We start from the raw sequence: 16335 nt of genomic DNA on the forward strand, positions 1-16335 counted from the left end.
ATCGCGCGCAATACATCGGGGGGAGTGGATGGAATGGGGGCAGAATCTAGGATTCTGTGAATCTATGATTGTGCAACATGTTTATTTGCCTTGTTTGACGCATTACATACAGTTACTTTTTCTTACATACATAGACTCATTGGAGACTTATACGTATACCTAAATATCTTGTTGCTAGGTTTTGTGTATACATGCAGTGAACTTTGTTTGCAGTGACAGTTTTTTGTTCTTTGTCAAGCCGTATTTTCGCCTTTGTATACCCATTGTATCTCTGCATTTCTAATGTAGGAGGGCGAGTCAAATGAAAGTGCGCCTACCCTAACCGCGCAAAATGGTTCGGTTCATTATCTGCGAGGCATGCGCGTAGGAGAACGGCATGTCTCATTTACAAAAGTGACACGCAGGTGTGAAGATAACTGTTCTTTAATGCTCTCATACACTGGGTTGAATATGATTGCGTCGCATGATGGCTACTTCAAAAGTTGAACAGCTCGGTGTCGCGAAGTTTTTGACAGCTAAAGGTGTTTCCAAAACAGAAATTAATCGCCGTATGGCTGCCGTTTACGTTGAACACGGCATTTCATTGAGCACTGTGAAGCGTTGGAACAAATGGTTTAAAGGACGTTGTAAAGACATTCCAAGACTGGGCCAAAACCATCGTGCAATCACCCCCCACACAATTTCAAAGGTTCATGAGCTGATGAAACAAGAAGCGAGCATAAGCATCGATGAACTGGCAGACCGTCTGAACATCAGTCACGGTTCGGTTCACGCCATAATTCATGAGCTTCTCGGTTATCGGCTCTTTGGTGCGCAATGGATCCTCAAGATTTTGATCCATCGCGAGAAGACGGAGAAGTTTCGCACTGCCTTGACTCATCTGATCGGGTATCACAATGAGGATGACGACTTCTTGTTTGCATTTGTGATTGGGGACGAACCTTTATGGCACTACTACGAGCCTGAAACACGAAGGCAAACTTACAGTGGAAACATTCGAATTTACCACGCCCAAAGAAATGCAAAGGCCACCATTTCCGCTGGAAAGGTGTTGTTGACTTTTTTTTCGGTCGTCAGGGTCCATTACTGATGAAATTTGCTAAATCTTGAGAGGCTATCAATTGTTTCCGATATTGCGAAACGCCAGAACGGCAGTGTGTCGCAATCAAGAACGAACAACGTGGAAAATTGACGAATGGGGTCATCTTGTTCCACGACAATGCCTGTCCCCACGTCGCTTATGTGGTTAATACAAAGCTGGCAAAATTCAAGTGGGAAACGCTGCAGCATCCGCCATACAGCTCAGACCTGTCACCTTGCGACTTCTACATTTTGGGGCAGCCGAAAAAACAGCTCGAGGGAACCAGATACAGACTTTTTGAAGCAGCAACCCAAGGAATTTTATAAGACGGGAACCACGCGACTCGTTAGTCAATGGGACAAATGTCTAAATTCTCATGAATACTACTTTTAAAGAAAGTACCCCGTTGTTGGCTCACATTCATTTGACTTTCCCTCGTATATCTTGCAGAATTCCTGCTTTTTATGCGTGCCCTCTGTTGCGACTATGATTTCGGTGCAATTACTCACGATACACGACCGGTGACAGCTGCTCCTGCGTAATACATTAAAACAAATTACAGCGTCATTGAGATTTTTCACTGGTCATTGCATATATACAAGAATGTAAGCACGGTTCTTGAATGACAAAGTTTTGTTAACATATTTGTCCTCAACTTGTTCAGTTCATTGCCTTTTAATTTTTCATATCAGTGGCATGCACTGCTTTCCTGGTTTCGAACTGATATAGTTCTAAAGTTCGTGTGATATTTTATTTAATTAAATAGACAAAAGTATGGAAGCATTGATACCAGTTATTTTGGGCAAAATTTTTGGCACATACGAGTATATTCTTTTATGAAAAAATACATATTTTATTGTTTTGACTGTGCGTAGCGTTCAAGAATTCGTTTGCAGCATCTTTGGCAATGACAATGCAGTTATGATTCACGGATTTGATCCCTTGACAAATTGTTAAGAGAAAGCTTTAGCTCGGGCCCAATCCGACGCGGCCTATTCAAATACTTGTAAAACGCAGAAACTCTTTTCTTAAATAATCCTGGTAATCGCTTTTGTTGAAATTCGTTGCATTTGAGAGAGAAAGGTAAATCCTAGTTCTGTTGGAAATACAACTTCGATTTAGGGCGTGAATTTTGTTCAAAATATTTTGAAAAATTCGAAAGTTTGAAAAAATAGACGCATGACGTTAACAAACTAATAGCTATGCATGAAGAACAGACATTGTGGTTCTGTTAACGGCATCTATTATAACAGTCAAAGCGGACAAGTTTGCTATGTCAATTTGTATCTTACGTGAATTGGTTACGTTGTGTACAAGGGTTCTGCACAAGCCGTAATTCCACAATACTAATTTTTTTTAGATTCATGTGTAACATATCCATTTTGTCCGCTGTAGATGTACTATTCGCAGAATTGTGTTATCATTTTTCATTGTTGAGTCACGGAGTTTTAAACTTGATAGTTTCGTTTTCTGAAAATGTTTGATTTGGCCAATTTTGAATAAATAATTGTCCACCGAAATGAAAAATTCGAAACCAGTAGTCACTAGAATTAAACTTTTTCTTTTAAATGCAACAAACCTCCTCAAATTTGGTAAAGTGGTTGCAGGGAAAAACGAATTCCCCTTCTACATGTATTTAAATAGGAGCACCCGAGCTAAAGCTTCCTCGAACAAAATTTCTGGCTACGCCAGTGGCCCCATATATATATATATATATATATATATATATATATATATATATATATATATATATATATATATATATATATATATACATGGGGCCAGTGGCGTAGCCCCCCCCGAAGAAAATTTCTGGCTACGCCATTGCCAGGGGCGTAGCCAGGGGGGGGGCTTATGGGGCTTCAGCCCCCCCCGAAATGTTTTCGTGCTGTCCATGCACCGCCGACCAAAGCGACCCCCGGCGCCGGAAATCACTCCGGATTTTGTCTAGAATGTCTTTTTGACGCTCGAAAAGACATTTAACCGCGAAGATTGCGAACTCGGGCTGGATTTCGTGGCAACGCCCATACACCGGCAGTCATATAATGCCAAGCAGTCCCATTCGAGCACAAAGTTTCAAGGGCGCTTTGATGGTGAGCGGGCTCACCGCGGCATCTCACTGAGGCCACGGAATCTATGGAGTGCATGGATATCAATTGCGAAACAATATGGGTATAAATCGCATAAGCTCTTGATGTGAAACGTCCATTGACATTTCCAAAAATTGTGTTTTAAATTTTCAATTGCGCAACTTTGTGGGTTTAATGTTGTTATAAACATTTGACGCCAAAGGTCCATTGACTTTTCTAAAGTCTTACATCGGAACATACAACGAGACAAGCCAAATCAACACACTAGCAGACGAGTTGACAAAGCACGCAGCGAGGTCCAATGAGACGATGCGTTGGGGTGGTTCATTTGTGCCGTCATGGCACATAAAAAAATATCAACATTTTTTTTAACCTACGCCAGAACATCCATGTCAAGACACTAAAGCCAGGCAAAGTAGCTACGTTCTTATTTATTTTTTTCTATTTTGACTTTTATTCGCCGAGGACACATTGAGCCTCTTCAATTTTTTTTTTTGTTCTCGCTACCCTACCCGCGGGCTGCCAGAGCGAGCCAGAGCGCATATGTTTTTCTCGTATGGCCCCGACCACCGCGCGGTACACTTCGGTGGGCGTTCGGTTTGCTCTGGCCGAGTGGAATTTCACCTGACAGAGTTTTGGAAGCTTTCTGGCTAGCAGACGAGAAAAAAAATGGTTGCTTGCCGTCATCACTGCGGGGACTCGAAGATTGCACCGCGTTCATTGAGCGGAACCTTTCCGGAAAGTCTTGTTTCGCCGCTGTAGGATACTGAGCAGTATGCGTATTGTTCTCAGTGGGCCAATCGTCTCATGTTTTCTTCGGTATTAATTCCGTAGCCCCATTAGCTGCCCGATGTAGGCATTAGATTCTGGCCAACATACTTTCCTATGCGTTCTTTTTTTCATTTCGGTGCCTCCGCCCCACAGAAAAAAAATACATTGTTGCGGCGCAGCGAATTGTCGCATGGTGAAAGTTCGATTTTGATACTTCTTTTGCGGAAAGTAATGGGCGATGGGACGCTTCAGTTTCCGGATACGTTTATTATATTATTGCGAAAGCAATTATATGGACACTCCAGGCGCATTCCTGCCATCGCCGTCGCCTATAAAGTCCAAGGGTGATAAAATCGTGACCACGCGCTGCATACTGTATGTGCGAGTGAAAGCGTAGGAGGGGAGGTGGGATGGGTGAGCCGCAATGGCGTAGCCAGAAATTTTCTTCGGGGGGGGCTACGCCACTGGCCCCATGTATATATATATATATATATATATATATATATATATATATATATATATATATATATATATATATATATATATATATATATATATATATATGGGGCCACTGGCGTAGCCAGAAATTTTGTTCGAGGAAGCTTTAGCTCGGGTGCTCCTATTTAAATACATGTAGAAGGGGAATTCGTTTTTCCCTGCAACCACTTTACCAAATTTGAGGAGGTTTGTTGCATTTAAAAGAAAAAGTTTAATTCTAGTGACTACTGGTTTCGAATTTTTCATTTCGGTGGACAATTATTTATTCAAAATTGGCCAAATCAAACATTTTCAGAAAACGAAACTATCAAGTTTAAAACTCCGTGACTCAACAATGAAAAATGATAACACAATTCTGCGAATAGTACATCTACAGCGGACAAAATGGATATGTTACACATGAATCTAAAAAAAATTAGTATTGTGGAATTACGGCTTGTGCAGAACCCTTGTACACAACGTAACCAATTCACGTAAGATACAAATTGACATAGCAAACTTGTCCGCTTTGACTGTTATAATAGATGCCGTTTACAGAACCACAATGTCTGTTCTTCATGCATAGCTATTAGTTTGTTAACGTCATGCGTCTATTTTTTCAAACTTTCGAATTTTTCAAAATATTTTGAACAAAATTCACGCCCTAAATCGAAGTTGTATTTCCAACAGAACTAGGATTTACCTTTCTCTCTCAAATGCAACGAATTTCAACAAAAGCGATTACCAGGATTATTTAAGAAAAGAGTTTCTGCGTTTTACAAGTATTTGAATAGGCCGCGTCGGATTGGGCCCGAGCTAAAGCTTTCTCTTAACAATTTGTCAAGGGATCAAATCCGTGAATCATAACTGCATTGTCATTGCCAAAGATGCTGCAAACGAATTCTTGAACGCTACGCACAGTCAAAACAATAAAATATGTATTTTTTCATAAAAGAATATACTCGTATGTGCCAAAAATTTTGCCCAAAATAACTGGTATCAATGCTTCCATACTTTTGTCTATTTAATTAAATAAAATATCACACGAACTTTAGAACTATATCAGTTCGAAACCAGGAAAGCAGTGCATGCCACTGATATGAAAAATTAAAAGGCAATGAACTGAACAAGTTGAGGACAAATATGTTAACAAAACTTTCTCATTCAAGAACCGTGCTTACATTCTTGTATATATGCAATGACCAGTGAAAAATCTCAATGACGCTGTAATTTGTTTTAATGTATTACGCAGGAGCAGCTGTCACCGGTCGTGTATCGTGAGTAATTGCACCGAAATCATAGTCGCAACAGAGGGCACGCATAAAAAGCAGGAATTCTGCAAGATATACGAGGGAAAGTCAAATGAATGTGAGCCAACAACGGGGTACTTTCTTTAAAAGTAGTATTCATGAGAATTTAGACATTTGTCCCATTGACTAACGAGTCGCGTGGTTCCCGTCTTATAAAATTCCTTGGGTTGCTGCTTCAAAAAGTCTGTATCTGGTTCCCTCGAGCTGTTTTTTCGGCTGCCCCAAAATGTAGAAGTCGCAAGGTGACAGGTCTGAGCTGTATGGCGGATGCTGCAGCGTTTCCCACTTGAATTTTGCCAGCTTTGTATTAACCACATAAGCGACGTGGGGACAGGCATTGTCGTGGAACAAGATGACCCCATTCGTCAATTTTCCACGTTGTTCGTTCTTGATTGCGACACACTGCCGTTCTGGCGTTTCGCAATATCGGAAACAATTGATAGCCTCTCAAGATTTAGCAAATTTCATCAGTAATGGACCCTGACGACCGAAAAAAAAGTCAACAACACCTTTCCAGCGGAAATGGTGGCCTTTGCATTTCTTTGGGCGTGGTAAATTCGAATGTTTCCACTGTAAGTTTGCCTTCGTGTTTCAGGCTCGTAGTAGTGCCATAAAGGTTCGTCCCCAATCACAAATGCAAACAAGAAGTCGTCATCCTCATTGTGATACCCGATCAGATGAGTCAAGGCAGTGCGAAACTTCTCCGTCTTCTCGCGATGGATCAAAATCTTGAGGATCCATTGCGCACCAAAGAGCCGATAACCGAGAAGCTCATGAATTATGGCGTGAACCGAACCGGGACTGATGTTCAGACGGTCTGCCAGTTCATCGATGCTTATGCTCGCTTCTTGTTTCATCAGCTCATGAACCTTTGAAATTGTGTGGGGGGTGATTGCACGATGGTTTTGGCCCAGTCTTGGAATGTCTTTACAACGTCCTTTAAACCATTTGTTCCAACGCTTCACAGTGCTCAATGAAATGCCGTGTTCAACGTAAACGGCAGCCATACGGCGATTAATTTCTGTTTTGGAAACACCTTTAGCTGTCAAAAACTTCGCGACACCGAGCTGTTCAACTTTTGAAGTAGCCATCATGCGACGCAATCATATTCAACCCAGTGTATGAGAGCATTAAAGAACAGTTATCTTCACACCTGCGTGTCACTTTTGTAAATGAGACATGCCGTTCTCCTACGCGCATGCCTCGCAGATAATGAACCGAACCATTTTGCGCGGTTAGGGTAGGCGCACTTTCATTTGACTCGCCCTCCTACATTAGAAATGCAGAGATACAATGGGTATACAAAGGCGAAAATACGGCTTGACAAAGAACAAAAAACTGTCACTGCAAACAAAGTTCACTGCATGTATACACAAAACCTAGCAACAAGATATTTAGGTATACGTATAAGTCTCCAATGAGTCTATGTATGTAAGAAAAAGTAACTGTATGTAATGCGTCAAACAAGGCAAATAAACATGTTGCACAATCATAGATTCACAGAATCCTAGATTCTGCCCCCATTCCATCCACTCCCCCCGATGTATTGCGCGCGATGGAAGGCGGCGCGCTTGCTCCCCGCTTTTCTCATTTGCGCATACAAGACTGAGCCACCATCTTCGGCTCACCCATCCCACCTCCCCTCCTACGCTTTCACTCGCACATACAGTATGCAGCGCGTGGTCACGATTTTATCACCCTTGGACTTTATAGGCGACGGCGATGGCAGGAATGCGCCTGGAGTGTCCATATAATTGCTTTCGCAATAATATAATAAACGTATCCGGAAACTGAAGCGTCCCATCGCCCATTACTTTCCGCAAAAGAAGTATCAAAATCGAACTTTCACCATGCGACAATTCGCTGCGCCGCAACAATGTATTTTTTTTCTGTGGGGCGGAGGCACCGAAATGAAAAAAAGAACGCATAGGAAAGTATGTTGGCCAGAATCTAATGCCTACATCGGGCAGCTAATGGGGCTACGGAATTAATACCGAAGAAAACATGAGACGATTGGCCCACTGAGAACAATACGCATACTGCTCAGTATCCTACAGCGGCGAAACAAGACTTTCCGGAAAGGTTCCGCTCAATGAACGCGGTGCAATCTTCGAGTCCCCGCAGTGATGACGGCAAGCAACCATTTTTTTTCTCGTCTGCTAGCCAGAAAGCTTCCAAAACTCTGTCAGGTGAAATTCCACTCGGCCAGAGCAAACCGAACGCCCACCGAAGTGTACCGCGCGGTGGTCGGGGCCATACGAGAAAAACATATGCGCTCTGGCTCGCTCTGGCAGCCCGCGGGTAGGGTAGCGAGAACAAAAAAAAAATTGAAGAGGCTCAATGTGTCCTCGGCGAATAAAAGTCAAAATAGAAAAAAATAAATAAGAACGTAGCTACTTTGCCTGGCTTTAGTGTCTTGACATGGATGTTCTGGCGTAGGTTAAAAAAAATGTTGATATTTTTTTATGTGCCATGACGGCACAAATGAACCACCCCAACGCATCGTCTCATTGGACCTCGCTGCGTGCTTTGTCAACTCGTCTGCTAGTGTGTTGATTTGGCTTGTCTCGTTGTATGTTCCGATGTAAGACTTTAGAAAAGTCAATGGACCTTTGGCGTCAAATGTTTATAACAACATTAAACCCACAAAGTTGCGCAATTGAAAATTTAAAACACAATTTTTGGAAATGTCAATGGACGTTTCACATCAAGAGCTTATGCGATTTATACCCATATTGTTTCGCAATTGATATCCATGCACTCCATAGATTCCGTGGCCTCAGTGAGATGCCGCGGTGAGCCCGCTCACCATCAAAGCGCCCTTGAAACTTTGTGCTCGGATGGGACTGCTTGGCATTATATGACTGCCGGTGTATGGGCGTTGCCACGAAATCCAGCCCGAGTTCGCAATCTTCGCGGTTAAATGTCTTTTCGAGCGTCAAAAAGACATTCTAGACAAAATCCGGAGTGATTTCCGGCGCCGGGGGTCGCTTTGGTCGGCGGTGCATGGACAGCACGAAAACATTTCGGGGGGGGCTGAAGCCCCATAAGCCCCCCCCCCTGGCTACGCCCCTGGTCCTGTGTGGTCCTAGTGGTCCTGTACCACTATTCTGTAGCGACGCCCACACAGCTCTGTCGTTCGATGGCAATTGAAACTTATAGCAAGCGCTGGAAACTCGTATTAACGCGACAGCGTTAAGGAGTGCGTGTCGCAGAAAACCCGGTGTCGTCGGCGTCAGTGTCGGTGTCCGCGGTGTTGGCCGTGAGCGATAAATCCCAGGTGGCACTTCATAAATAAAAACGTCTTGCAAGATGGGCTGGTGGGAATCGAACCAGGGTCTCCGGAGTGTGAGACGGAGACTCTACCACTCAGCCACGAGTTCGTTCCTTCAAAACGGGACAAAATCGCCTCGAGTGAATGCGGTGTTGCCTTAGAAACGTGCAGTAGAAAGTTATGCTGCGGTGTATATCGGTAATTATGACCATGTAACTTACAGAAGTCGCAGTTTCACGAGTAGCGAAGTACGTTTCTGCTAAATTTCTTCTGCGCTCTGCGCACACGCAGAGCCATCTTGAGGCAAAAACAAAAGACCCCATCCTCGCAATGTACGGCGCTGCCCCGACACGAGGCGCGCCACTCGCCCCATGATCGCGTCCGCCTTCATGGCGCGCCGGGGCCCGGCTATCTGTGCCGACGGCGACGTTTGGCTGGCGTAGCGCGTTGGGGTAGGTGGTGCGAACGGGGTGCGATAACGCTATCGCGTTCCACTCTTGAAGGCGAAGCTTAAGCGTCCTCCAATTTTTGGGTGACATCTCCCCTCTCCCTACCCCAGTGCAAGGTAGCAAAGAGGATGTTTATTATTTATTTATTTATTTATTTATTTATTTATTTATTTATTTATTTATTTAATCATTTATTCATTTCCTCAATGGTCTCTGTTGAGGCATTACATGAGGGAGTGGGAAGTTAGTGACAAAGGCGTGAAAGAACTGTCGGTACTAGGAGGCCGACAGCAAATACCAATCAGAATGTGCGGGTGTGTAGCAATGCATCGAATCCAAATGATTTCCAGTTGTGAAGAGAGGTTTACAAGTGAACAATGTAGGTTACGCTTAGTGGCGATTAATGCACCCCCACCGCGTGAGTTATCAGGCCTATCTGTCCGAAAAATGTCAAAATGCGAGAGGTAAGGGAGAATTTCGGTATCATCGATTGATGTGTTAAGCTATGTTTCTGTTAGTAGTAAGACATCGCAAGAAGGTGAGCCTATTAGACTGCACAGTGCATCATGCTTGGGAACAACACTTCGAATGTTAGCGAGCAGGAATAATAAACGCTGACACTTCTGTGGTTGCGGTGTACATTTTGGTCTCAATGATGGCGAAAGGCGTTCCTCAATGACCTGGTTAGTAGTGTGGTCGAAGTAGTAGGTTTTTTCACCTACTATAAGCTTTTCATGTCGCAACTTGAACGGCAGTTTACGGGCCCTTCCAAACTCGAGGAGGCGTTTCTGGGCAAGGCGCGTGCTTGGGGCGAGATCTTGTGCAACGGCATAGCACGTACCTTTGAACTTACGAGCCGAAGAAAGGACAAGATCTTTGCTTTTGAAGTGAGCGAACCTCAGAAGTATAGGCCTCGGCTTTCCAGTTTGGAACCCGTTTGTCTACCCGTTAACCAACCTGTCTTTCGTGCTTCATTTCTCTCTCTTCTATTGAGTCAGGGTTACAATTCGCATACACAAAATGATGCACGCTGAAGTGTTTCCCAGTCGGTTAAGGTTTTATTTTTCTAAATATTATTTTTTTTTCATTTGACTGGCCCGATACGATAATGTAATATCAGACATGTCAGTACTTTCGGTATGACCACATGTAGCTACCACAAGGAAGCTTCGTGTCCACCTCTTCGTGCAATGCGTGCGGACCGCATTTATCTTCTTGCTAAGTCATGTACCAGGGGCAACGTCTGCGTTCCGCATATATACAGCCAAAAATAATGGTAGCGTTGTGAAGAACGCGAAGTGAAGTGAGAAGTACTGACCACGTTCTTTTTTTAACTTTCATCTCATGTGCTTTAAGTGCGGCGCCGAAGCGACAGCGTCACTTCAAGTAAAACTAAGAAAAAAAAATACTGCGCAGAAATGATCTGAGTATGTCTGCAGCGCTGCGCAAGCGCTCCTGTAATGACTCCAGCTCTCACTGCCGTTCTTCTGTCACATTGTAGACCATTGCCATATCCTTCCACTGGATAACTTACCCTAATTAAAGAAACTGCGACTCACAGATATTCATACTTACATGCTCTATTGGTGCCGCTGTAGGTCCCCGCGCAACTGCTTTTCATTTAACGTACTGGTGTACACAGTCGTCAGTGATCATCAACAACAAACGAATGCTTCAGAATGTTTTGTAAGGGATGTTTTCGAGCAATTTTAAGGAACAGGGCCACCAAGTTTGACGTTCTCTGACAGATGAAGTTCTGAACGTGGTCTTTATTTTCTCCACGTATTCTACAAGTATATCTGTGTATAGCAGTTTATAGACGAATAGTCTATAATTATATTGTAGTCTGTTCTATAGGCGGATTGGGTATCTTCCCATTAAATGATGACTTTTACTGAGATCGGCATGTAAAGCTTGCTTCACAATTGAAAATCACACAGATTTTAATATTGAATACTGCCTAAAATTACGCAGAAGCTGGGCTCGTTGCTAAGAGAGTCACCGGACAAGACCCACTTCCTCAATATGAGCGTTGAGGTGAGTAATGCTGCGTGTAACATTACGACTGTAAGATGTGCCTATAACAACGCGAGATACGAGTGAAAGCTTGCGCTAATAATCTTGCTGTAATTGTGGGCCCTCGAAGTAGCTCAGTAGGCGGTAGATGAAATAAAGAGAGAAAGCAGGATGTTAACCAGAAGTGCGTCTGGTTGGCTATCCTACTCTGGGGGACGGAAAAGTGGAAGTAGAAACGTAAGATAGAGGGAGGCGAGGGGGAGGAAAGCCGCGGTGAGCTCGCGCACGCATGCGGAGGGCCTGATCAAGTCAAAGGAGTTCACCTAGGCCAGTCGCCCTCAAGTAAGACAAAAGTGCCTTTATGGCTTTGTGAACCGACGAGTGATGGTGACGGTCTTCAAGTAGAACCTGCACATACAACGGCCGTAAGCAGTCGTCGCAATGCATTAGGTAATGTTTGTCTTGCCGACTGAAATTGGTGACAATGGCAGAATAAATGTTCGATGTTCTCTTCCGCGCCGCAGATGTCGCATGCAGCACTGTTTGCGTCTCAGCGTAGAGCCGCTCAGATACCTATGTCCTGGCGTAATATTTTGCACCTATCGCGATTCCAGCACCATGCCTGTCAGACGTGGGCGTGTATACTCGACCGGCACAAAAGAGAGAAAGGGCGTGCATGCGCAATGTCATGCTTCGACACCAGGCGCTTGCTTGGTCACTGCGTGGAAGGATGCAGTTTGACACGCGCTCGCAGATTGCGCAATATTTCGTCCCGCTAGTTACGTAGCCCATCGTTGGAAGCGGCATCCGTGGTATTTCGCAGATTGCATGGGCAACCAGCGCTGAAGCTTCGCGTGCCGACAGCAGCGCCGTAACACACAGCCTAGCGAGCGGTAGAGACAGTTTCGAGTAGCACACGCAGTGATTTCGTGTCAGCAAATTCACCGATTGTCTTGAGTCACACTTTTCACGGCTCCTCAAACGGCAGGGAACCGACATGCTAGGACGTAGCAGCGCATGCGCTCTACGCTGCGCGCATGGCCATGGACAGAACTTGGCTGGCCGCATCGGGCGAGACAAACATTGATACAGGCGCACGTTTCTTATCGCTAAATATGTCGTGCCATCTTCGTAGCCTCCCTATCGGACGGTTTCAGCATATTTTAGTAACGCATGAAAAATGTCGTAGCGCCTCCTGGCCAGCGCTGGTTCCCCATAGCACTCTGTGCCAGTTGGGCTGCACGTGTCCAGCAATGTGTACAGTGAAAGGGGTAGTAAAAAAATGTCGCAGTTTCGCCTGAAAGATGATGCATCGATTGTAATGGCAAATTACTGCATAGCTATACGAAGGATGGCTGAATAACCGAAGCATAGTAGGATACGAAGCTATACGAAGGATAGTAGTTTTATTGGCGGTATAAAGTTGTAAGCATAGGCATACTAACCAAATTAACGAGCACCACGTCACGCGTTCAAGCAAAGACGAACACATTTCAAACGAGGACCGCAGAAACCCGCTGTCAAAACGCTGGAGTGACTAAGCACGGTAACAGGAACTGACCTTCGCGCTACCACTCGCATCAACGAGCCGCGAAAACAACGTGCGGCGGACTCAGTACCCATCGCAGATGGCTTCCAAGAAACAGCGGTCCAGACGGGCGCACGCCGCCGACCACGTCACCTCCAGTGGAATGCGCCCCTCTCGACCCACGGCGGACCATGTACCCGTCACAGTTGCCTTTCAAGATCTGTGGCCCAGGTGACATTACAATTGCTAGGCAGTACAGTGGGGCGTGGTATTTCAGGAGTCGACCGAGGTTGGCGCGCAGGCGCTGGTAAGATCGGCTGCGAGAAAGAAAATGCGGAGGCTTTTGCTCTTTGAATATGGGACATTGCGTGGGTACTACGGAGGGGAAGTTTCTTTGCTCGTTTTGTATCAGCAAGTGTTACATCAGATCAAGCCAGTGACGGTCGGTACCACTTTGTGTTCTGCTTTCCGCACATCCTGCCACATGTGATAGGCACAGTGATGCAAATTACCACGAAACAATGAGAACGAATGAAGACTTTTTGTGGTCACTGCAAAGCAAGAAACCAGCAACTTGGCGGCGTTTCTCACGAACGTTGCCATTTCCGTGCCCCACAGCGCTTGTGGATCAGGTGTTCTTAGAGATGTTTGGAGCAGCTGTTTAGTGTTTCTAGTTCGGAATAGATATGGAGCACCACGCAGAGGGTTATAAGTGCATGGCAACATTTTCTGATGAACAATGAAAGCCAAAAGACGCAGTTAGATGTGGTTATTGAGCAATTTAAACGTGCAATGCAGGATCATTTTCGCAGTTGTCTGTATACATACATACACATGTTACCCTACCTTCAGTATGACCCAGCAAAAGCACAAATAATTACCCGAGTTAATAAATTGACTTCTTCAAGACCACTGTCATACTTCACAGTGTCCTGATTACTTTCTTTTTTTTTAAACAGGCAGCATCAGTATGGCTATCAACCGCAGAAAACCAGTGTGGCGAAGCGTTTCGCGAGTTCATCAAGAAGCATGGCCATCATACCGTCAAAGGGGTATGGAGCATTCGATATTTCGTACAGACATTAGCTAAAGCAATGTATAAGTTTTCGACTTGGCATCGTTAACTGTATGGGCAGACGGTACACAATAGTGGCCGTATTACCAAAGTTTGTTCGCGGGGAGCCTAGCGAGAACATGTGACGGCAAAACGTCAAGATGCCCATATTGCCAGAGACGGCGTTGGTTCAATAAGAAGTTTCTGAGTGTGCAAATGTTTTACATGTAGTCTCCGAATTCATTACATATGCAACATTTCTTTATTATAAAGTAGAGAACGATTCAAACAGTCCTTATAAATACAGCCCCGTGGATATCAGCTAGCCCGATAGCAACAAACATCCAATAGATGTGCCGGATTGACCCAAACATCCAGCAAAAATGGGGTGACCATTATCTTTTAAATGCACAAAAATCTAATGGACGTGCACTGGCATCAAATTTCTGAATGTTCATTGAACAGTCATTTAATTCATTCATCAGACGTACAGCGGACAAAATGTCGGATGTCTCTAGAACGTCTCTAAAGGTGAACTTCAGTTGTACATTGCATTTCCATAAAGTTTGTAGTTTAGGCGTGCGTTGTAGGCCCTCCAAAACTTTCGCATTGTATACGCCCTTCTATGATTTTGACGGGGACGGTACTACGCGGTAGGTGCTTGTAGTTGGTGTGACTATGTAGCACAGCATCATCAGTTCACATATATTGGATGTCTTTGTTTCCGACATTGGAAATGTAATCGGAAAACAAGGTACAGTACACTCAGCAATTAACTGATATCCCCACAGGGCCGTCTGCGTAAGCAGGCGTTTGGTGTGTTGCGACACCACGTACCCGAGCACATGAGGGTTGGACCCTCCCGCGTGTAGCCGTGTGCGGCTTAGCCGTGTCCGGCGAAAGGGGGATCCTGGGTTTTGAGCTGAGACCGAGTGTGTGGACCTTTAAGGCCCCCGGTGGAGGCAACACACCTCTTCGGCCTCTGCTTCACGTAGACGGCACCCCCGGACTGACCCACCCGGGGGAAATCGGCAGTCGCCTCTTCATGGCTCTCTCTCCCCAAACCTTCGTCTTTATCTCTCACTTTTTGATCTATCCTGTCTTCTTCTCTCTTCCATTTACTTCTTTCTCCACGGCGGCAAGGGTTAACCTTGTGTGGCTATCTTACCTTGGGTACACCATATTTGGTTATAGCGACGGCTTACGGCTGGCGTCGTGCAGGCTTGTACACAAGCTCTGTCGCGTCCCCTCATTGGGCTCCGTGGTGGGCGGTCGGCGCTGTTGCCGAACATACTCATTTTCTATGGCAGCAGAAACCTCTGTCGTCTATGATCTGCGTCTGAAAAGATGCCGCACTGAAGTGCCATTCCATCTCTCCTTTCGGAGCAACGCTCCATCCTTCCCCAAGTACTATGTAGTACACAGCGAAAGCAACATGCCAGTAAGAAAACCCTCACCATTCCTTGTAGCCAAATGCCTGAAAGAAAAAATCGGACCGACGTACAAAGCCTCCAAAATATCTAGCAGGGACCTCCTCCTAGAATTGAATGATAAAGACCAAGCAGAGAAGCTCACTGACCTTACCAGCATTGGCGATGCCACAGTGACAATTTCACCACATAGAACACTCAACACAAGCCGGAGAGTGATATCTGAAGATGACTTTATTGAATTCAGCGATGAGGAATTCCTTCAGGGTTTCCAAGCACAAAATGTGACAAAAGTACAAAGAATAGTAATCCGCAGAAACAACCAAGAAATCCCCACCAAACATGTTATACTCCCCTTTGGAACAAGCGAAATGCCTACTTCACTCGATGCAGGTTATGTTAAAGTCAATGTGAGACCATATATCCCGAACCCCAGGCGATGTTTTAAGTGCCAAAGGTTCGGACATGCTTCACATGCGTGCCGAGTCCAAGGAACCTATGCTAAATGCAGCTCCAATGATCACCAAACAGACAACTGCATCTCTTCGCCACATTGTGTTAACTGTAAAGGAGATCATCCAGCTTACTCGCGGTCCTGCCCTTGCTGGAAAAAATAAAAAAGAAGTGATTGCACTAACTGTTAAGGAAAAAATCTCGTTTTATGAAGCCAGATAGCGGCTATTGTACCTTCCGCGAAGAAGTTATGCCGATGTGACACAGGTGGGGCAGCGTCACAGAGACCTCAGGAGTCCTCCAAGACCACGCTTAGTGGTCCCGCAGTGACCCCTCCCGCCCCCGTGGTGGAAGCAGCCGGCGCTGCTCCATCCTCTTCAAAGACCTTGCAGACACCAGTCC

General features: G+C 45.0%; 2 protein-coding genes across 2 annotated transcripts in view; both read left to right on the forward strand.

The window, feature by feature from the left end:
* Nucleotides 1–12314, forward strand: part of LOC135908708 (uncharacterized) — an 834911-nt gene extending 822597 nt beyond the window's left edge. Inside the window, exons 29-30 of the mRNA XM_070536550.1 lie at nt 11427–11489; nt 12309–12314. Coding sequence (XP_070392651.1) covers nt 11427–11489; nt 12309–12314 — 69 coding nt within the window. The remainder of the gene's footprint in view (nt 1–11426; nt 11490–12308) is intronic.
* A 1651-nt stretch (nt 12315–13965) lies between these two features.
* The window catches only part of LOC135908719 (uncharacterized), a 212176-nt gene continuing 209806 nt past the window's right edge, over nt 13966–16335 (forward strand). Inside the window, exon 1 of the mRNA XM_070536551.1 lies at nt 13966–14048. The gene's annotated coding sequence lies outside the window, so the exon portion shown is untranslated. The remainder of the gene's footprint in view (nt 14049–16335) is intronic.

The sequence above is a fragment of the Dermacentor albipictus genome, chromosome 3 (assembly GCF_038994185.2).
Source record: "Dermacentor albipictus isolate Rhodes 1998 colony chromosome 3, USDA_Dalb.pri_finalv2, whole genome shotgun sequence".
Taxonomy (NCBI): domain Eukaryota; kingdom Metazoa; phylum Arthropoda; class Arachnida; order Ixodida; family Ixodidae; genus Dermacentor; species Dermacentor albipictus.